The sequence below is a fragment of the Carassius gibelio genome, chromosome A2 (genome assembly GCF_023724105.1).
Source record: "Carassius gibelio isolate Cgi1373 ecotype wild population from Czech Republic chromosome A2, carGib1.2-hapl.c, whole genome shotgun sequence".
Taxonomy (NCBI): Eukaryota; Metazoa; Chordata; class Actinopteri; order Cypriniformes; family Cyprinidae; genus Carassius; species Carassius gibelio.
Genome location: NC_068372.1, coordinates 26,991,231 through 27,015,115, shown reverse-complemented (window position 1 = coordinate 27,015,115; position 23,885 = coordinate 26,991,231). Strand labels below are relative to the sequence as shown.

Genomic DNA, 23,885 nt, shown 5'->3' with positions numbered 1-23,885 from the left:
ATAGATAACTATAGACAGAAAGACAGACAGTTCTATCTATCTATCTATCTATCTATCTATCTATCTATCTATCTATCTATCTATCTGTCTATCTATCTGTCTGTCTATCTATCAATCACTTTAGGTATCATTTTTTTTTTCTATGATGTTTCTCTTAAAAATGATTTTGGAGAAATAAAAACAGAAACAAATGAGAGTGAAAAACAACTTTTTAGCGTAGCACAGTCCGTATAATTCGATTTTGTATTAAGCTGATAAGAAATGTTTGAGTTCATGTTGAAATCTCAGACTTTGGTATCTTGGCCCAAAATGTCTGAGGCATACTAGCTCTTCTCGAACTCTTTCTTCTCTATTTCAACCTAAAAAATAGAAATAACTGAGATAATAAAGATATCTCATTAACTTAATGGTGGAGTATAATCTAACAGATGGAGCTAAACATTAGCCATACAATAAACTGACTTTAGAGATCAGTAGCAGGATAATGTTTAGCTTTGGGTTTTAATAGGTGTTTAGTGTAGAGTTGTGTGTTTGCCATTACCTAACGAATGTAAATAAAGTGAGTCACACACAGCTAAAAAGACACTCAGAGTCTCAGACTTTGGAATGTAAGCTTCGTGTCAAAAATAGCCATATACAGAAAGAGTGAGCACACACACACACACACACACACACACACACACACTTGAGTTGATATGGGGTCAGAGATGACGTGAGCTTTGAAGGCTTCGAGTGTGTGCAACATGAGATTGACCCAGCCGCTATGATGACTTGTGTAGAAGCTGACTGAGTTGAGCTGAGCTAGCTAAATGGTCCAAAATAAGAAAAAAACAATAATTTATTACTGAATGTTGAACTGCAAGAAAACCCAGAGGAAAACTTTATTGATCAGAGGTTCCTCGCTTTTCTTAATTATGTTTCAGTATCAAATTTTTCCTAAAGTTACTTGAGAAAAATAAAAACATTTAGCATTTGACAATGTTGAAAAATGTGAAAACATTTAGATATCAGATCATTTGTGTATAAATGATACCCATTGTTATTTTTGTATTTATATACTGTTATAGTTATTTTTAATATTTTGTATTGGCTTTTATTTGTATATTTTCAGTTTTATTTTAACTACTTTAAGTTCTAGTAAATTTGTAACATTTTTGTCAACTTATTAATTTCTATGTTATTTCAAATTAAACTTATTTCTGTTAGTTATCAGTTCAACATTTCTGATTTTCATTTCATTTTTTTTTTTTTTTTTTCAGGTAATATTTTATTTAACTGTAATTCAAGCCAGGCAACCTTTTAATTCAGAAAAAAAGTGCCCATTGTAGGAGAAACAATGAAGATATTAAAGAGGCGTTGTTTGTCATTTTTCTTTCCTAGGAGTATCAAGCTTGTGGGAGAGAACATAATGAATGTATACTGAAATAATCATAGGCGTTGTGTTGATTTGAAAAGAGGGCAGGAACATTAAGCCAAGCGTCTCTTCTATATAATTACAGCTGCCACCGTCACAGGAAAACCCTCTAAATTAGTTACCATTTAGTCAAGAAAACCCAGATTAAATCATTTGCTGTCAAAATTAAGTCCATTAACAGTAAGATGCCTTTGCTAATGGATTTGCAGGCAACAGTTTTGCAGCTGGTGAAGTCAAACATAACAATACAAAGCACATAGAATGCAATTAACAACAGCTAAATGTCAAAAAATGTCTGTGATTTCGTGAATTCACATGCTAATGTCAAGCAACATCACTGTAGCTACACAGTAGCATTCGCAAGAGATTCTGGCTTCCACACCTCGCCACTGAAAATAAATCGCACATAACATCTCTTCTGAGCATCTAGCCTTAGAAATGTTATTCTTCTGATGTCTTCATGCTATGTCTTGATCTGTTTGTCTTTTCTTTGGACGAGGATCAATATTAAAGGGCAGGGCAGGTTCAAGCTTGATGGATGAATGCTAATGCAACCCTGAAAGGTCCTTACAGCTAAATAAGTTCAGATTTAAAGCTAGGTGTAAAAGTGTGTCGTTTTTTGAGCTAAACCAATGACGTGAGGTTGGGGCGGGACTATCTGTCTTTCTGACCAATTCCAAATGTTCAGGAAACCTTTTTGAAAGCAAGGTTTGTGATGCTAATGGCACAAAATCACACACTTTACCCTTAAAAAAAAAAAAACAACAACGTCAGAAACAGAAACTAGAAATCACTGATTAGGTGATCAAGAAAAATGTATTATTATCAGTGTTTTACTGATGAATGTAGTTCAGTTCATTAGACTAAATGTAGTCCATTGGAAACAACTAAAACAGAATTTAATTGATGAGCGGTTGCAGGTGTACAAATATCATCTATTTTACATCGGCTTTGAACATCCTATTTAGCATTCAGATTTGCTTTGTGTGACTGAATAAGGTCAAAGGAGCGTTTGTTACCAGCAAACCGCGCCATTAAACTGGAAAGATCCCTCTGGTATATTGCATAATTCCACTAATTCGAGCCAAAATGGAGAGAAAAGCGTTAAAGGGGAGTGCTGGTCCGCCCTACTACTGGGTGATCTCAACTTCACCTCTGTCTTGTCGGATCTCATGAGGGCTGCTGGGAAGGGAAAGCATATTTGACTATATTCAGTCAATTTGCATGATATGTAAATACACTGTTGAAAGCATAGTTACTTTGTGTTGTTTCTGGATTAGTATGTGTGTGCGCATGTGTGTGTCTGCACCAGTGTGTTTTAGGCGGCTGGTCATGTGATACCAGTTCTAATTATATCATCTAAAAGAAGGCCATCCACGATCTGCTCTAATCGTTTAGCGGTGAGCTGCCCTCATAACGCAGTGACATACATAAAACCACTACACGAAACAGATTTAACTTCCATAATGTGTCATACACTACCTTTCAAAAGATTGAGGATCAGTAAGATATATATGTTTTTGAAAGAAGTCTAAAAAAGCTCCCAGTGGTAATTATGACATTAAACACGATTATTCTGACATGAAAAAAGCATTGTGACCCACACATAGATCTTCCTGTTTCTTTGTTCCCGCCAAAACCTGTGCAGTGGCCATCTTGGCTCTTGGAGCCATATGGCTGGTCTGTTTCTCATTAGAGATGAGGAAACTGGCCAGCAGGCTCAAACATCTCTCACCCACATCAGCTTCACTCAAAAGCCACTTTTCCACTCTATGATCTTCCATTTTGCTAAGAGCAGAAGTGTAAAACAACACCAAATTCATAGCTGTTCCTCTCTCTCTCTCTCTATCTCTCTCTCTGTCTCTCTCTCTCTCTTTCTTTTCTCTTTGAAAGTTATATTTGCAGTTATTTTTTACAGATTTCTTTTTCCTTCATATTAAAACTCCTTTTCTGTCAGTTTTATTTACTTCATTTGTTGTCACATTTGCTCTCTCTCTCTGCCAGTCTGGAAATATTTATACATCCAGTGATAACAGATCTATCATTCTGTCAGATGGAGGGATGATAGATAAAGCTGAGCAGTGTGTGTGTGTGTGTGTGTGGACTTTGGCCCATGGCAGTCAGCGTCAGCAGCTTAACAGTGTGCTTTTCATCCAGCCAGCACGATTCAACATGGCCAAAAGAGCTGTTACACACACACACACACACACACTAGACAATGTTCTTCTGTCCACATCTGCACTGAAACAATTTCTTTAGTTCTTTACCTCTCTTTCTCTCCCAAAACACACACTAACACGAGGCCAGCGCTAGATTCACGACTCTAACTGACCTTAATTCACAGTAGATCTTCTCATACGACTCAACTCGTCTGACGCAAAACACATGTTCATAGTTCATGTTTTTTACTCTTCCTCCTTTAGAAAACAGTACTGTGGGTCTTCACCTGAAAAATGAACAGATGAGCTTCCATTGATGTATTGTTTATTAGGATCAGACAATATTTGGCCGAGATACATCTGTTATAAAATCTGGAATCTGAGGCTGCAAAAAAATCTAAATACTGAGAAAATGGCCTTTAAAGTTGTCCAAATGAAGTTCTCAGCAATGCATATTACTAATCCAAAATTAAGTTTTGATATATTTATGGTAGGAAAATTACAAAATATCTTCATGGAACATGACCTTTACTTAATGTCCTAATGATTTTTGGCATAAAAGAAAAATCTATAATTTTGACCCATATAATTGTTATTTTGACTATTGCTAAAAATATACCCCAGCGCCTTAAGACTGGTTTTGTGTTCCAGGGTCACAGATATTATTAATTGTAATAAATTAACTTGCCCTGTAGTTTAGGTAATAAAAGGTCAACAAATTAATGTTTAGTATATTCAATGTATAAACCATTACATTTCCAGAAAAAATATAAAATGTAGATATTTTATAGAATAAATTAAATACTATAATGTAACATAATATTGTATAATACGTACATTCCAAGGAAGTAAATACACTGCAAATGTTTAGGATCAGAACAATTTTATATATATATTATATATATATAGCACGTTATATATATAGCACGCACACACAAATATAAAACATTTTTTTTTGAAAGAATAAAATACTTTTATTCATGAAGCATTAAAAACTGAGTAAAAGTGACAGTAAAGATATTTATTATTTATAATGTTACAAAAGTTCTAAATGTTTAAATAAATGCTATCAAAAGATCCTGACATTTTTTGGTTTCCACAAAAATATTATGCAGATGTTTTAAAAAAAATTCTGATTTGTCATGACAGGAAGAAACTATATTTTAAAATACTTTACAATTGAAAGCACTTAATTAAAATTGTAATAATATTTCACAGAATGAATGTTTTTTGTTTTTTTTTACTCAAACTTATCATAAAGTATCATACAAAGTATCATACAAAATATCAATTATAATATAATATAATATGGTTTGGTATTACACTCTTATTAATTTTCCTGTGGTATTTAAATCCCATTTGAAAATTATAATGAAAATGATAAATAAATAAACAAACAAACAAAAAATATTCAATGTCATAAAAAAACTAATGTTATTTCTTTCATTGTAATGTCAAAGAAACCTATAGTATTTTTTTGTAGATACTGTGTATTTTTTTAAAGGGTCTCGACTCGACTACTGCATGTGTCCAATATAAACAAATGTCTGTGTGTGTACAGTATGTGTGTGTGAGTGAGTGAGTGAGTGTGTGTCTGTGCAGGGGAACACCTGAAACATTGCCAAGCTTTCCCAGCAGACCTGAGATTTAGCTTGAACCCCCCTGCAAGTGTGTGTGTGTGTGTGTGTATTTGCTTTTCTCCTTCCGTGTAAAAATAGATGGAAAATTACAAAGTGGCATTCCCTACTGCTCTGGAAGGAAGTGGTCACACACACACACACACACACACACACACACACACACACACACACACACACACACACACACACACTTTTACAGTACTTGGAGTTGTTTGCAAAGTCCTGGCAATGCAAATTAACACCTAATAATCTCATAACTCATGTTTTTAATATTTCAGCAAATTTAAACATTTTAATAATTCAGCACATGCGGTCTTTTTAATAATTAAATATATTTATTTTTATTAATAATTTAGTAGCTCAACACTAAGCTAAACATTGGATGACATAAACTAGAGTAATGGATCGGTAGAACTTCACAGAAACTCATCCTGGACAGATGTGACACAGGCCACAATTCATTTATCAAAGCATCAGGCATAAACGATAGTGGAAAAACCTTTTAGACACGCTTGCTAAGACAAATCACTTTTATTATTATTGCTCATATGTTGGATAAGATGGTTTTAAAAAACTCACTTGATTTGCGCTATAGACATGAATGATGTGTCAGATTATGTGGATTAATAAGAAAAGGTGTGCTAAAAAAAAAAAAGTGTTGGCGGATGATAAAACGGGTGAAAAAAATCAAAGATGAAGAATGGACACGAGTCATATTAAATCACAAGGTGAAGTATTTGATTTTTGGTCGCAGCGGTAGAGAACTAGAGGTGGGCCAACACCCTATAGCAACCAACTAGAAAATTTGCAATGCCCTAGCAACCACACAGTACACCCTAACAACATCATAGCAATGCTATAAAACATTGTGAATACCTTAGCAACCACAGGATGTCCTGTTAGCATCCACAATACACTAGTACCACCACTACTTACATTTTCTCGAGCCAAAGCACACATTTTATTTAAAAGATGTATTTAAAATAAATTTTATTTAAATAATTAATAATAATTATAATTTATATAATAATATTATCTAAAATATAAATATATTATAGTATATTCTATTTTTATAGAAAATATGAATACTATTTTTATTAAAATAAATAAAAATTAAATTTATGCATTTAGCAGACACTTTTATCCAAAGCGACTTGCAGTGCATTCAAGCTATCAATTTTTACTTTCCTGTGTTCCCGGGGAATCGAACCCACAACATTGCCCTTGATAATGCAATGTTCTACCAATTGAGCTACAGGAACACTAATTTTTATATAAAAAGTAAAGTATTATTTATATATTTGTCCCAATATACGCATCCGAGTGGCTTCTGCTAGGCAGACTTTCTGTCTTTGGGTCAATCTTGGGGTCTGCACTGATGGATGTGATTTTGGAGTTATTAGAGGGAAAAGCAGGGGGCTCATGGAGGAGGATCAGAACTCTGTGGAGCTACTGGCTCTATCAGGCTGTTCATCATAAAGGATTTGGATCTGAAGAGAGCAAATACTCCATTCAGAAGGGAAACGGGAAAGACAGAAACATGGGCATTAGCTTCTCTCTCTGTACATATATTCTCATATTTTTGGGATTTGTACTATTACTAGTGGCTTTGTGCTGAATAGTCAAAGGGTTTAAAATACAATATAGCCATATAATTATCAGCATTAAATGAAACCCATTATCGTGAATGCCAAATCAGCTTAATGTCCTCTTATTCATCCAGGCTCGGGTTCTGGTGGTTTCAGAGTGCATTAGCTGCGATGAGTCTCTTTGACTCGAACAAATGAGGAACTGAACCAAAACTGCAGAAAAAAGCAGAGACCTCAGCTAGTCTTGTCCAAACATAAGAGATTCAGTGTGTTATTATAAGACGGCAAAGTGCAGAATAATCAGTTTATGTTTAGTCTTCTTCTGTGAGAGACCTGGATTTGAGCATTTGTCGAAATGTTTTGTAACTCAAAACATTTAGGATTCCTGTCATATAAAGGTCGAGGCTTGTTCTTTTTGTGACAATGATCATCACAGTTTCAATAACAATCATGACGGCAATGCAGATTTGTTGGCATGGTGATGGTTCTTCCCATAAGTATAGTGGTCTAGACTAGTAAGCCTGTAAAATAAATTGGCATTTAAAAGTCCCTGCACTTTATGGTGCAGCTGATTTACATTTTTATATAGTGTGTGGAACGCTCATGTTAGCTTCCAAAGTAAGTAGGAAGAAGGAATTTACAGCTAAAGCCTCAGCTGTGTCATTCTGAGGTAAAACACTGGGCCATTTATCCAGCCAGATAATATGGAAACTAATCTTGCTTATTTTCATGCTCATAAAAGTGCTGTTTGACTAGTAAAATGAGTAAACTTGTAAAACCTGGGAAAAATCTATCATTAATGAATGAATTAGTCAGAATATTTGCATCAAAGGGATGAAGAAAAAAAAATTAAAAACAAAACTTGCTGTGGCCAAGTGCTTTGACACTTTAAGCCTGCTCACGTGGGCAATGAGAGTTTTAGTCTAGCTTGCAACATCTTTTTTTTTGTTTTTGTTTCTCCTTCTGCTCTGCCTTTCCTGTACTTTTAATGTGTCAAAACCATCCAAAATTTAATAAAATAATAAAAATAAAGCAAAATATAAAAAATATAAAAATGTTAAAAATAAATCAATAAAAGGTTAGAAATAAAATGTTATATATATACACACACACACACCCACACAGTTCATTTGTGTATTGTATTATTGCGTTTTATTGTGTTAGCTGTATTATAAAGTCCTTTTAACTTCAAAATAACTCAACTGCAGTTTGATTTAGATTAATTTAAATGCACAATGAAAAAAACACCTTTTTTGAAAAGTGTTAAAAATGTTTTTGCACATTAACTCTTCATATATATCTATATATATGTATAACAATGAATGTAAAAATTGTCAAAAATACAAAAAATACTACAAATAAAATAAAGTGATAATAAAATATAAAAACACAAGTAAAATATAAATAAAAATAAACATAAAAAAGAACAGAATTAAAAAAAAATACATAATAAAAATAAAATGATAAACAATCATCTGACCAACTATGGGGATACTAATGTGGCTGATGATAGTTCTGGACCAGCTTGCAAAATGTTCCAGTCCGGCCTCTCATCATCTTTTCCTATCTTTTCTCTGCTATGGTTATACAAAATTTTAAAGTAAAAAAATAAATAAAAAAAAGTAAATAAATAAATCAAATTAAATAAATAAAAAAAAATTTATACAAGTAAAATGAATAATAATCAATACATTAATGTGATCTGCCTGATCTTTCAGTTATGATTTCAACCAGAACTAAATCTATCTATATACCTGAAATACCTGCCAGTAAAGCTTGAGTCCGATGTGTTTCTTACCTTCAGTGAGTCAAAGCACGCGATGACTCTCCCGTTCTCCACCTGGCAGCTCTTGGCAGGATGCGCGAACTTGCACTCAACATCGGAGCGAGCGCACGTTCCCCGCTGAAACTCCCGACACACCTCCAGAGTCAGCCATTTCGTGTCCCGCATGTGAGCCATATTCATCGCCATCTCAACACGCTTTAGCGGCAAGCAAACTTCAATTCCTTAAAATCCCAAAGTGCTTTGGGTGTGCTTGTGTTTGTCCTTTTCAGAATGTTTCTCTCCTTAGATCATTAAGCTTCTCTTTCCTTGTGGTTGCACACCAGGCCAAAGCAAAATGGACAAAAAATGTTGCTGCTAGGTAAAAAGTGTACTGCAGTAATGGATCCCAAAGCAAAAAATCCTTGAATCTGATTGGCTGTTTCAATAGTGCCCACTTCAGCTCTGTGTGTTTGTGGAGGGGTCGTTCGGGGTCACAGAGATTGTGGGGTTGTGCGAGCAGTCCTTTCACTGATGTGGGCAGCAAGCGGGCAGGAAAGCTGAGGCTGGTACTATAAGCAGGTTCAAGCAGCGGCAGACGCAAGAGAGGGCACGATACTCAGTACCCACCTGCAACAGAGAAAATGAAAAGTGCTCTTCAGCAAACATTTTCATCAAGTGAGTCTGTGATTAAATCATTTCACTAAGTTATGCATCTTTAACTGAACCGAACTCAATTAGAAGCATTTAGAAGATTTGGGAGTCTGTTTGTGTTTTTTTTTTTTACCCTTTAGCATATCATATTGCTAATGTGACAAAAGTCACCAAGTATTATCTAATTCTAATGAAGCTCAGATTTTTACAATTTCAAAATATAAAAAAATTAGGTCAAAAATGACCAAAGCTAAATCATCTTACAAGAAAGAAAAAAAAAAGAAAGATTCCCTTAACTAAAAAAAATCACCCAAATACTAAGTGTATAATCCTTATAATTTCTTTCAAAATATGTTGCATTATGCAACAATAAGCATTTCAAACTATATCATGCTACATTATCATCACATGAAGTCCTCATCATAAGACTATCACATGACCTTTGTTTACTTCAGCAAGCATTGTCCAGTTATCAGATGATAACTTATAAATAAACTTAGTTTATATTTTTGATCCAGTTTCATCTAAAAATGTATAAAGTTGGGTGCACTGCAATATTCAATGCATATTATACTGATTTCCGCACATTTTAACGGATGTGATAGATTATACAAATATGCTATACATATAGAAAATGCACAATTCTCTGAAATTGTGCTAATCTTGAATACTATTTAGGACAGACAGCAAAGGTAGAATTGGAACGCAGCCCATCCTCCACTTTACCACACTATCTCTCTGTCACTCGCCCTCGCTCTGTTTCTTCCTCACTCTCTTATTAGACTCTCTCCAGCTGCATAAATCCTTCACACCCCTAAAAATGGCAGAAATGCACTGAAGTCTGCAGAATTCTGTCAGTCCGAGAAAATAAAACATTGTCACACACATTCCTGGACTAACACACACCTCACTGATGGACACACACACACACACACACACACACTGGGTTCTTTCTTATACAAACAAACACACACAAAGCAGCCCTTCACAATCTGAAGTTGAGTGCAGGTTGAGGAAAACCGACCCAAATAGCACATCACAGCTACAGCTAAGAGCGGTGACATATCATTTAACAGAGACTGAGAAGGTGGAAAGTGAATGGTGAGGTCATTTCCTGTTTCTCTAAAGTGTTGCGCGACTCGCGGTGAGCCAGTCATAGGAAGAGATGTAGCAATGCTCCCAGCCACAGAGCAGAAGCCCAGTCCGAGAGAGGGTCAGAAACTACACCTTTACAAAAACAAATCACCGTAAGTTAGATGACATAGTTACTCCAGTTATTGTTAATAGAACTATGCTAGCTTGGTATTAGCCACCAGTTTCATAAAAAAAAGAAAGAATCGAAACTGACAGAAATGACAAAGTTTTTCAAAGTTTCTTATGCAATGATTCTTATTTAGAGACCAGATTATCACTGAGACTTGAGAGTGGCCTCTTTTGACTTGGGCCAGTAACCACCTATCAACCAATCAGAGCCCTCGTAACCATCCACAACAAACTGCTAAAAACCAGTCTCGAGTCTTTAGAAACTGCAAAGCAACACCCTGACATTGGTGCAACAAGTTCTGCATGTGTGAGCACCACTAACAGAAAATTTTACAAATCTTAAAAATTTAATCAGCGTTCTTTAGTAGTAAAAACAAACACATAAAATGTTTCATAATATAATATAATATAATATAATATAATATAATATAATATAATATAATATAATATAATATAATATATATGTTAAAACAAATAATAAATGAAACCGAACTATATTTATATTAGTATTATTTTTATTATATATTTAATATTTAATGTATTATAAATAAATCAAAACAAATAATAAAGTTAAATATATAGTTATAATTAAATAGTTTATAATAACTATTTATAGCAATTTATTACAATAATGTAAATAGTTTAGAATAAAACATAAATAAATACATAATACATGTAAAACAAATAATACATTAAATGAAATATAAATGTTTAATAATATATTATATATTATATAATATATTATAAATAAATAAATAAAAACAACCTTGGTTCATTAGCAGAAATATTGTTATTCTGGTAAATTTTTGTAAGAGCACTATGCTACCTTGGTCAAGTACACTATAAAACAAAATCAAACTCCTATGTTCACTCAAAGAGCTTTAAAAGAAACAAACGTCCACAAAACACACACACACACACACACACACACACACACACAAGCACACACACACAGAGCTCTGTTTATGGAATGACATATTTTAATCCAATAAGACTTTCAGTGTTGAAGCAAACTGGATCCTGGGAACGATGGACACTCAAAATTTTGTGAAATGAAAAGAAAGTGATTGCTCTGTATAAAGTGGCCATGCAGCATGATTCTGATCTCGCATTAAACAGGCTCATGCCTGCGTTATCTGTGTTAACTGAGAAGTGGAATAATCACCATGACAATTAAAGGAAATTCATGCTCAGACTTGGATTCTACTCTAAGATCCTCGTCTTCACTTGAACATGATGCTGTTTCTTTGGTACCTATTTTTCCAGTAAATGATTTGGCTATTATAACACTGTATATCTCCCACAATCCTTTGCAGTGGAATAACAATTCTTAGAAGTTGCTGCAAGGTCAAACAAGGAGAGAAAAATAAGAATGATAGTGAGGGAGAGAGAGAATGATCTGGAAGCGTGCCAATCAAAGCCCATTAAAAAGTCAAACATTTTTGCCACTGGGAGGAGAACTGGATGTTATGTTCTCTTTTCAGAAATGGAAACTATTTCAATGATTCACATGTATGAGATATTAAGCGTTTCATTCTTTTTGCACTTTGGCTCATGGCTTTATTTACATCTGTACTGATGTCTAATATGCTCCTGCCACAGAGAAATGCTTGATTGAACATTTGATCTTCTGTGGCTCTGTTTGTAATTGGACAGCCGTGCAATATTAACAAACAGCTTTTTACATGCAGGAATTATAATGAAATGTTAAAATCAGTCTGAGTTTAGTCTGTGTCTAGGAAACAGAAAACAAACTCTCCCTGCATAAAGCTTTAAAACGCAGTGTATTAATATTAAAAAAGCAGATTTTAAATAACATCTGTAATAAACAAACTAGCTACATCCTAAGCATATGGGAAAAGGTTTCCTTTTAAGGCTGTAAAAGTGTCATTAATGAGCCGCACCAACAACTTTATAAATAGAAGGATAAGGAAATACAACACTAACCAATAAGATTTTAACAGTATGATGTCATAGAACCTAAGTAAGTTCCAAAAAGAACTTTACGTCATTAGTTAGTAGTTATAATACATAGAGATCAGTGTATTTAAAGCTTTAGTTGCATGAAAGAATCCAGAAAACAAGCCACTGACCTCAACATAAAGAAATTCTTCAAATCTCCAAAGAACCATATAGCAATCCAAGAACCTCATAAGAACCTTATACACTCAAAAATTAAAGTTATGTGATGCACATCACCATAATGTCGAAGATCAAACCATAGCATTAAACTTTCAAGAACAAATCTGTCAGTTTATTTCAGAAAAATTCTCAAAATAACACAACTACAACCTTATAAGAACATTTTGAAGAACACAGGTAACCAAGCTGACGGTATCCATTGCGTTCCATAGTATTTCTTTCAATGCTATGGAAGTCCAGGGCTACCGTAACTATTTGGTAAACTACAAAGCATACTTCAAAGCATCTTTTGGGCTCAACAAAAGAAAGAAACTTGTACAAGTTTGGAATGACATGAGGGGGAGTAAATAGGATTTTCATTATAGGGCATACCTTGAGAATTTTTCGGAACTTATCAGACAGTCGAAGAAAAAGAATGAATTTTAGAATGTCACTATGCAATTCAGAACCAAAATTCTTCTGATCTGTAATCAGGCACCGTGTGGATGCTCTAAAATGCTGATTACAGTTGCCCCAATTCAGCTGAACCCAAATTAGCATCTTTTTCCAGCATTAATGCATGAAGAAATTGGCCTGAATCTGGGTGGAGATCAGAAAGGTGTGCGGGCAGCGAAGATGATTATCTAAACCACAGCCTTCCATCGTTTGACTCAGATGTGTGTAGGTGATGATTGCCATGTTGGAAAGGGTTGAAAATAGCATCATCACCATGGTTACACAGCACAAAGCTTCAAGCAAATGCCCTTCTACCCAGTAACTCAGTAACTTCTAACCCAGTAGTGCACGGCTCTAAATGTTCTACAAAGCTATGTGAATAGGAGAGATCAAAGGTTAATGATTCAGTATGCTATTTAGTATGTTATTACCAATATAAATGATAATAGTTAGCAATACAGTAATGCAGTTTGATGAGGGTTAGGAATTTATCGAAACAAGAAATATTTTTTTTCTACGACGCCCTCTAGATGCACAAAACGAACAAACATGTTGACACGTCCAACACGCGGCTGCCATCAGACACATTTCATTAGTGGAATTACATACAAAAGGCATTGTTTGCATGGACAAAATATCCCAGATAAAACTCAAGCATGTAAAGAAGGAAGAAATGCAAGAATGTTACTTAGACAAAAAGCAAGAAAAATCGAGGATAAGACGTGTTCGCCAGGAGATGTGAGATGCTATTATAATACCTTATGCTGGTGCAACACATTAATCATATCAACCATTGTTTAAAAGTTAGCATATGGGATTAAACCAATTTTTTTAGCATCAACTTTAAAATCCATGATGATTCATTGTCTTCGTCTCTATTGGTTAAATTCAGCAATTTTAGCTTGTATAGCCGAGCTAGTCTTAACAAAATCAAATGCAAAATACAGTGGAGTGTGCTTCCATGTGCGCATTTTCGCAACACTTTCACTTTCTCGACTACAGGATGCTGTCGACCAAACCCAAAGACTTGGCGCCAGACCACCCTGACGGAACATTTGTTTATTTTTCTTCCCCCCCCCCCAACAAAAAATGGTCTCTTCAAACAACCGAAACAATTGCTTTAATCATACGCCATCAGTCAGCACTTAGTATTGACTTCTCAACGACGACATTCGTTTCACGCTTTCTAATTTCCCACCGTTCTAAATACTCTGCAGCACAGTGAAACAATAACCCATATAAGTGCAATAAAAGTCAGCATAACCTGTCCTCAAGCAATCTTTCCTTACATGTTTCCGTTTCAATGCAGGAAAGCCACCGCGAGCAGCCGACGAGCAGACATGCGAGAGCTCGAATCCATATGTTTCTCTCTGCAGTGTGAGTGTGTTCAGCGTTTACTTACATGACTGCACAGAAGAGTGACGCACTCAGACAGAAGTGAAAACCTGCGTCAACATCTCTCTCCCCTCTCTTTTCCCTCTCGCAGACAGTTACGCTCTCACACACACGCCCCTGTGCAGTCCCAGGGTGCCTGACTGGGTCCTACCGCTCTGAAATCTAGCACGAGCCATATTAGGAAACAGCAGTTAAAACATGTCACACGTAATTTACATGTGGGGGGAGTGGAGAGCGCAGCTCTGTCGTAAGAGGAAAAAAAAGAGAAAAAGAAAAAACCTGCACACGCTAGTACGCGCATAAAACAAACAGAAGGGAAGTGAGACCCGAGAGGGGGGTTTAAAAAAGGAGAAGTGCTCTCAGGTTCAACAGTTAACCAATCGCACGGTTGCCACTGTCTAAACAAGTAGCCGTTCGCGCAGGGGTGGGGGAGTTTCCTGCCAAATGCACACGCAACCACGTAACTTTTCCAAATGCAGCTGAGATTCCCCCGGCGTGCTGTGTTGTTTGCGATCGCCTAGACATAACAAACTGCAGTTCACCACAAAGGCACCCCATAAAGTCAAAAACAGGCCACACACACTGAACAACCCCCAATCCCACACACACTAAGCATATATAAGTGGTGCAATGCTTCAAGCCATGGCTTGAAGAGCTGCAAAAGACAGACAGACAGACAGACCGACAGACAGGAGAGCGAGACGGTACAGAAAAGCAGTTCTTACCTCTCACATCATGATTAGTATTGAGTGCGTGTATGTGTGTTAGAGATCAGACACGGGCGGCAGGCTGCGACAGCAGAGCCTCAGGCACCGGGTGGACCATTCTCAGAGAGGAGGAGAAAGAGAGAGAGAGAGACAGATAGAGAGGCAGAGCGCTTAGGCTGCGCGTGTGGCTGCTGGTTGCGCCACTGTGTGTGTGTGAGCTGAGAGCCTGCGAGAAGCAGCAGCACTGCGCAGAGCACTGAACTCAAGCGCCAATCACGCTGGCTGGAACCGCCCACCGACACAACCAGGAAGTGCTGCTGCTGCTGCCACTGCTCTGTGAGTTCCTCACCGAAGAGAGAAGAAAATGAGAAGGGGAGGGGACAAAAAGAAGGAAAGGTCGGTAAAGAAAAGAAAACGAGTGTGCTTGTGAGATTACATCGTGCTTTCCCAGGAGTCTGTCTGCATTGGGCAGCAGACTGCAGTGGGACACGCGCACACACAGCTGTACACCTGGTGCATTGTGTGCCAACGTTATCTGCTGCTGGAAAAGGCAGGATTTGGTCTTAATTCAACTCTGAATCATCAGTATCTGGGCCATTTCAGAAGGGAAATATATCATCGAGGTGGCTCAGAAAGAAGCGTTTTCCCAATAATCCACTTTGAAAGTTTGATATATTTACACCATAAGCTATTTATTAAATGGCATGGAGGAAAACTGGGTCGCATTCAATTATTTCACTGATGTTAATACTAACAAACTCCCACATGGGAGTTAAACTACACAATATTTTCTTGGAGGGCCATAAAGCATTGAAACTGGGACACTTATTCATTATCTTCTGAAAAAAAAAAGCTTTATTGCATTATTTGCATACTTGAGCCTCACCCAGCAATGACTGCGGTTATGACTCTAGCTGAGTTCTGGAAAAATGACACACAACTCACAACGAAATAATCATAATAATATAAGATGATCGGGGCTTATTTTTTAAAAGTCAAAAGAAGTATCAAATAATTACTCTGCTGTTGTTTACAGGCCCTTCATCTCAAGGAATTTAGTTTTTGTGAGAATTGTTTAGAGATTGACTTATGAAGCAGGTTCAGGGAAGTGTGAAAAGCTCAAGTGTGTGTGGGGTCAGAAGAGCTGGCTCTTTTAAGTCCACGGCTTGAGAGCCTAAAATGTCAGCAGCATGTGCATGGGAGGTAATTGCTAAAAAGAGCTACAAACTAGTATTATATTAGTATTATTTATATACTATTATAGTATTTATTAATATTTTTAATTTGATTTTGTTTTTATATTTTCGGTTTTCATTTTGTAATTTTATGTAGTTTTGTCACTTCATTATTTGTTTTCTGTTTAGCTTTAATTATTATATATTTTTTAGTTTTAGTCCTCTTAGTACTTTAACCTAAACTTATATCAGTTAGATGTCAATACAACATTTGAATTTCTGTAAAAAAAATAAAAATAAAAAAATCAACAAAAAATTACCTGCAGAACATTAGAAAAATATTACAAAAAAATCTATATTTTCTAATTTTCTTTTTCATATAATTGCAGACAAACAGAATACAAAACAAATTATTTGCAGAAGGTGTCAAATTATATAATTTGAGTAATTAAAAGAGAATACAGAATACACAGACTAAAAACAACTTTATTTCCATGTGAATTACTGCACTCGTTTTCAATCAATTTTAAAAATGTAAATGACATTTAGATTAAATTCTGCATTGTGGATTCTGTAACATTTGTTATGCACATTTGTGTCATAAATAATAATAATGAATTATGCCAATTTTAGCATCTACCATTGTTTCAGCTTTGTGCATGTATCGTATGGGTAATAAAACACAACCTCACTTGAATATAAATGGAAATATATTTTGACATCATAAAATAAATTCTTATTAAAAGTACTGTTGTAAAGTTGATTTCCCCATGTCTAGACATCAGGGTGGTTCATGTGGCCATTTAAACTCCTAATAAATCCAATTTAAGTTACACACTAGTTTACTTGTAATTTAAAACATTCATGTGAACTACAGTAGGCCCGATATTAAAATGGTTAGCCTGTTTAGGAACTTTTTGGCCGGCATCAATGATATAAATATATGATAATTTATGCAGTTCACACAAAAACCAAGGCTACAGTACAACTCTGGTTTATATTAACAACCACACACACATGCACTCTCATTTCACTCCCCATTACCTTCAACTGACCTTCAACTATTACACATAAAGGAAAATATGTCTTATCCAATAATTCTTGTCTTTTTCCTTTTCGCTCATGCTATCCTGTCCTCATACTTCTAAAGGCTTGTTCTGGTATAAGAGTGATGAAAAATGGCAGAAATAGTCACACGAGAAGAAAAGACGGTCATACTTTCCACGGAAAAGACTCGCTTGCTCTGTATTTGTAAGATAAATGGAAATCTATCAGCAGACTAATAAAATGTCCGAACACTCAAGTTTTGCATCCCTATAATTTTACATGTGTATCACTCTAAATGACTGCTTGTGTGCTGGGACAAAACTAAATAACATTGTTCAGCCATTTTCAAAAAAAGTCTAGCATTGAAGTCTGATCCATTTCAGTGAATAGTGATTCATATAAATAATGATTCAGTGCCAAGTAATATTACGCTAATCCATTTGAACATTTGAAACTTATTTGTTGAAGCTAAATATTTAGCAGAATGCTCCTTTTCATCGCAAATCTTTCAACTTTGGTTATATAAATTAGTATATTTTAGAATTTTTTCAGTTGTATTAAGTTCTATTAAAATGAAGTTAAGTTGTATTTACAGTAAAGTTCAATTGCTGTCACTAGATGTTTGTGACAGATAAATCCTGTAATTGCACAGTTAATCTGACAGACGTACACTACAGTTGAAACACCTCATGTCTGTAATATTTTGAAATGTTTTTAAAAGAAGTCCCTTGTGTTACCAAGGCTGCATTTATTTGATCAAAAACACAGTAAAAACTGTATGAACTTGTGATACTTTTCTTCTGACTGAAAGTTCAAAAGAACATCATTTCTATGAAATCTTTTGCAACCTTACAATTCTCTTTACTGTCACTTTCAATCAATTTAATGCATCCAAATATACATTTCTTTAAAAATAATAATAAAAAAATCTTGCTGACCCCAGACTTTAAACTGTAGTGTATATTTATACTGATATTAAATTGATATAGTTTCAAAAAACAAACATGTGCATGCTAGCTCAGTAAATTAAATCAATAAATAAAACAAATGCTCATATTAATGTGGACTGTGTTTGTGTGTATGTATTCTAACAATGCATTCTAATGGACAGAGAAGTGAGTAAAGGACAAGCAGACTGGGGTGACTTGATTTATGTCATTCTGGCTTCATGACATCAGAACTCTTCACAGTTTTCTTGACCTCTGACTCGCCAAACAGACATGTAGAAACACACTTGATCGACAAACACACACATTCAGATCGAATTTTCTGGCTCCAACTAGACTGGCGTGCTTCTCTCTTTCTCAAACACTCGTACCATCTCTCACATGTTTTTTTTTAAAGCCTCACCATTTAAGCTTAAACATGTCTGAGTGAACAAGTTTGAAAAGCAAGAAATGAAAGTGATTGGGTGTGGCTGTTTACACAGTAGGTCAAAGTCATCTGGATCGACAGTATATCGTTTACAGAAAGAGAGATGGGTTTGCTGGTGTAAAGTAGTTTTACCATGGCAAATATTTAACTAACAGCATAAAGTCTGGTGCTCAAAGCCCAAATTAAACAAGGAGAGATCTTCTGACCAACACTAACATTCAAAGTTTATTTTTTTTTATTTTTTTCTTTGCATTTACTTGATAAAAAACCAAGTAATATTATGAAATATTTTTGCAATTTAAAATAACTGTTCTGAATTTTAATGCATTTTGAAATGTAATTTTCTCCAGTGATCCAGTGTCACATGACCCATGAAATCAGTCTAATATGCTGATTTTCTGCTCAAGAAACATTTATTAGTAATAATAATGTTGAAAACATTTGTGCTGCTAATGTTTTAGTGATTACGCAAGTGTGATTTTGAAAAGTTTTCAGGATTCTTGGATGAACAGCATTCATTTGATACAAATCTTTTGTAACATGATTAATGGTTTTACTGTTTTGCTCAATTAAATGCACCCTTGCTGGATAAAAGTATTATTATTTTTTAGAATAACACTTATTATTGTTTTGTTTTTACATGCCGTAAATTAGTGGTGGGGTAATAAATCATACCACAATATGGAATCAATTATTTCAAATAAAAAGTTCCAAAAAATAATCAGCGAATAGTGATTAAATAGCAAAAAAGTTGTGTAAACTTGGCAAACAGAATTTCTGCCCCAAAACGTTTCAGGATCCTGTCTCTAAATTAAGAACATGACCATCCAAAGTTAGGATCCAGATATTTTAGTCAGTCAGGTTGATAGTTTGGTGACAGGATCCTGACAAAAAAGTACTGATTATTTTAAAGACAAAACTCAGAAAACAAACCGGAATTTGCAGTTCTAGCTACCAAAAATTTGATGTCACTAGCCTGGCAAACTCTGGCAAATTCTCAAATGGGCTGATCTGAATTTCCAACGGACACAATTTTTTACAAATATTTTCTGTTTATTTTAAAATCAACCAACGGCTCTCACCACATCCACTGTTTTCTAGCGTCGCTCACCCCACCACATTAGAAAAAGTCCCTGCTGGTGTTATAACCCATTTGGAGATCACAGAGTAACTCACATGGCTTATGTGCTCACGGGGCCATTTTGAATCATGCAAAATATGAAAGTCACACCTGAACATGGAGCGGAGACAGGAAGTTTGCCTTCTGAACAGGAAATAACCATGAGGTGACAAAGACAGCTGTCAGCACCATCATTATCAAAGATCACTGCATGAAGCCTCCGTTTGGCTCCTTTTCTAGCTCGCAAACCTGTGCCAGCAAAAGTACAGATACGCACTCTGAACGATGCAGACATTTTTTAGTGCACAAAACCCCCCAGTATTTCATAGTGATGCCTCTCTCTCTCTCTCTTTCTCTCGTCTCAGCACTGGTATGTGTCAGGATGCTGTAAATTGTGCTGGCTGGTGGATGTGAACTCTTGCTGGGTTAGAGAATATTCTCGTTACTCAGTAAGTCTGGACACCTCTCGCCTCTACAGTTCATCACGTCGTCGAAAAGCCTCATTTAAACCCTGCAAACCACACCCTTTCTCTTGCGCGGTCCCTCACATCTTTCATATTTCAGCACATTATCTGAGCAGAGCTACTCGAAGCTAAATGATCTAATAAATTATTCAGTAAAATCCCTGCTTTTCGGAATATTAGGCCATCTCTCTAAGATGACGCTCACAGACCACAGCGATCGTCTGAATAAGGTGAATGTGACTCAAGGGTTCGGCGCTGGGTCTCGGCGTCTAGCTGCATTGCTGAAAGTCACCGGCGATGTTTCAAATGCCCTTGATAAAAGCAGCATCGTGCCGGCCTACTTTACTGATTTATCGAAGGCATTCAGGCCTTGAGTTACTACAGGACCCAAATTAAAGCACTGCTCTACATCAGGATGCTAGAACCACTTTTCTAGCAATTACCTCTGATGATACTATAATCGGTTCGCAAACACTATTAAAGGATTTTGAAACTACTCTTTGTGGCACAGATTCATTATTTAGCTTGAAATAATCTAAAGCTGTAGCAAACTGAAATGCAAAGACAGCAAAACTCATAGAGTTCTCCAGGTAAAGGTCTTGTTAGTGCTGTCTTATCCATTTTAACATGTCATGATGTCATGTCATATTGAAATGAACTTATGTCCACAATTCAACAATCACTAAATGCATATATATAAAAAAATATATACATATATTTTATATATATATTAAAAAAAAAAAATATATATATATATATATATATATATATATATATATATATATATATATATATATATATATATATATATATATATATTTTATATATATTATATATATATATATATATATATATATATATATATATATATATATATATATTAAAGTACTATTTATTTTCTTTAAATGGTATGCTTTGTTGAGTTAACTATTCATATAATATATAATATATTAGGACTACAAGTAAAGATCATGTTCCATAAAGATATTTAGCAAATCTCCTACTCTAAATATATCAAAACTTCTTTTTGATTGATAAAATACTTAGATAAGAACTTAATTTGGACAACTTTAAAGGTGATTTTCTAAATTTTTTCAGGTTTTTTTTTTGTACCCTGAGATTACAAATTTTAAAATAGTTGTATCTCTGCCAAATAATGTGCTATAATAACATCAATAGAAAGCTTATTTATTCAGCTTTCAGATGATATATAAATGTATATGTATGATGTATTCACCCTTATGACTGGTTTTTCGGTCCAAGGTCACATACTGTATACATATATATATATATATATATTCATTCCAATTTTATGCTTCATTAAACGATTCAGTGCTACAACTAATGTCATGTTAAAATGTCATGTCATGTTCAGAGACTGTGTGTGTATGTTTGTGTGTTTGTGTATATATATTTCTAATTTGTGTATATAGTTTCTAATCATGATTACAATTATGGATGCCACAATTATGTAATCTTCAAAATGGCAATTAATTGTTTAAAGTCAAATTATGTTATTCTGCATGCTTAAGATATGTTTATTTTCTTTCTACATGTTATCTTAAGGGTTTTTCCATTATTTTAGTTTTACTATAACATTATAATATCATTCATATTTTTTCTTTTTTTATAATTTAAAGAAGAAACCAATCCGATGTATAGATGACATTTTAAGGCTATAGAAAAGCACTAAAGGTTTTTCAGTTAGTGTTTTCAGCTTATTTATTTTCATATAAAAATACGGCATGCAGTTGCATCAAACAATGGTATAAACATCATTCAATGTTAATTGTGATAATAATCGCAATTACAGTTTCAAGGGAATAATCAAACAATTATGATTTTTGTCATAATCGTGCAGCCCTATATATATTATATATATATAATGTTACACCTTCTTTGTTAAAGAACAAAAACTAATTGATAAAAAATGTCATTTTGTTAAACTTTATGAAGTGCTATTAGTTGTATTTGATGTTGAATTTTGTCCAGTTAAACTTCTGTACCTACTCAGCTCAGCTCAGTTGCTAAATTAGGAAACTGAACTAGTTTCACTTGCTCAAACAGTTAAAACTGCAAGAAAACAGGAAGTTTACAAGTAACAGTGAGTGAGAAGTTTGCAAACGTCCTCTTTTCGAACAAGGTCTTACAAAACCTAACAATGCCTAATACTGTTTGACCCAAAGCATGTTGAGAAAGAAGCATTTCAGTTTACTCTGAGAGAAACAGGAAAAAAATAACAACCACTTTCAATGACTAAAGAGAACGGCTGTTCATCTTCTCCCGCCAATTATTATCACCAGTTACAGATGTACCGCAATAAACAAAAACCACAATCTCATGTTAAGCTTTACATTAACAACTCCCAAGAGTGCCTAAAATCGGCTTAATGCACTTATAACAAATCATCATCTGTACCTCACATACATTCGGAAGCAAAGTCACTGATGTGTTTTACACGGCCAATGGCGTTTGGCAGCAAATTTACATCACTTATTCTTCGAACCGACTTTGAATATAATCAAATAAGTTGTGGAGCAACATCAGAGGAAACAGAGAGTGATCGGTAGCTACTAGACTTCATCCAACAAAATCCAACAAATGGAAACATACAAAGTGATATGTACGTAAAAGGCCATGTAAATGTCTTGCATGCCAGAACTTGAACATTCACAAGACAAAGAGACAAAGAGGAAGCGGTCATGCATGTTAGAATACACTAAGTAAAATGTCATTTTAAGACAAAACTATGTAAATATGCATAAAGTGTACATATACAGTGAAAGATACTGTATAGTAATATATGTAAATATATTAATAGTTATAATAATTGAAATGTATTGTAATATAATAATTACTAAATGTATAGTGTTTAAATAATATTTTTATGGTTACAAACTGCAAAATATAAAGTGACCAAAATGCCAAAAAAATTATTTTACAGCCAAAGATCTTGCAACGTGCTTTTTTTAAAAACAAATTTACATTTTTTACAGTGTACAGTATATTCATCCTGAATACAGTACATATTAACAAACTACTGAAACCACTTTTTCAAAATGATACAATACTTTTCCAATTGTAAACACTGCAAAAAAGGTTAAAAAAATGTTAAATAAAAAATAAAAACCTACATCTCAGAGTGAAACTGATAGCTTTTCTAAAGCAATATATAATTCACCGATAAATTCATAATGAAACAAGCACTATTTTTCAGAAATTCCCTCTCATAAATCATTTCGGAGCAATAGATGCAAACAGAATATATAAAGTAAACATGTATATTTGAGGATGTTTGCGTGGGTTTAGTTTTTACCTGCGCGTAGTGCGAGAGCTGTATCTCCACTGAATGAAAGACAGGAACTCACACATGTGTCACCAGCCAATGTGGTTCACCGCAATGCATTCTGGGACAGATACTAACGTATGCTCTGGTGTGTCACAGTGCACGACCAAGCATAGAGTAGAATGCATGCAAAACACTGCATGTAGATGTAAGCATGCGTGCGTGTTTACAGTTTAAATGTGTGATCACATGATAAAGC

At 34.7% G+C, this 23,885-nt stretch overlaps 1 protein-coding gene across 50 annotated transcripts in view; it reads right to left on the bottom strand.

Annotated features, from left to right (window-relative positions):
* LOC127935459 (muscleblind-like protein 1) overlaps positions 1 to 23,885 on the bottom strand; it is a 50,392-nt gene that overhangs the window by 23,872 nt on the left and 2,635 nt on the right. For 8 of the 50 annotated variants that reach the window (XM_052533354.1, XM_052533566.1, XM_052533406.1 and 5 more), the window contains exons 1-2: positions 23,657 to 23,820; positions 8,601 to 9,194 (exon numbers count right to left, since the gene is read on the bottom strand). In XM_052533354.1, the coding sequence (XP_052389314.1) occupies positions 8,601 to 8,774 (174 nt within the window). In that variant the 5' untranslated portion in view covers positions 8,775 to 9,194; positions 23,657 to 23,820. Of the gene's footprint in view, positions 1 to 8,600; positions 9,195 to 14,347; positions 14,845 to 15,178; positions 15,404 to 23,656; positions 23,832 to 23,885 lie in introns of those variants that run through there. The other 42 variants (XM_052533539.1, XM_052533443.1, XM_052533557.1 and 39 more) reach the window with 19 other exon arrangements.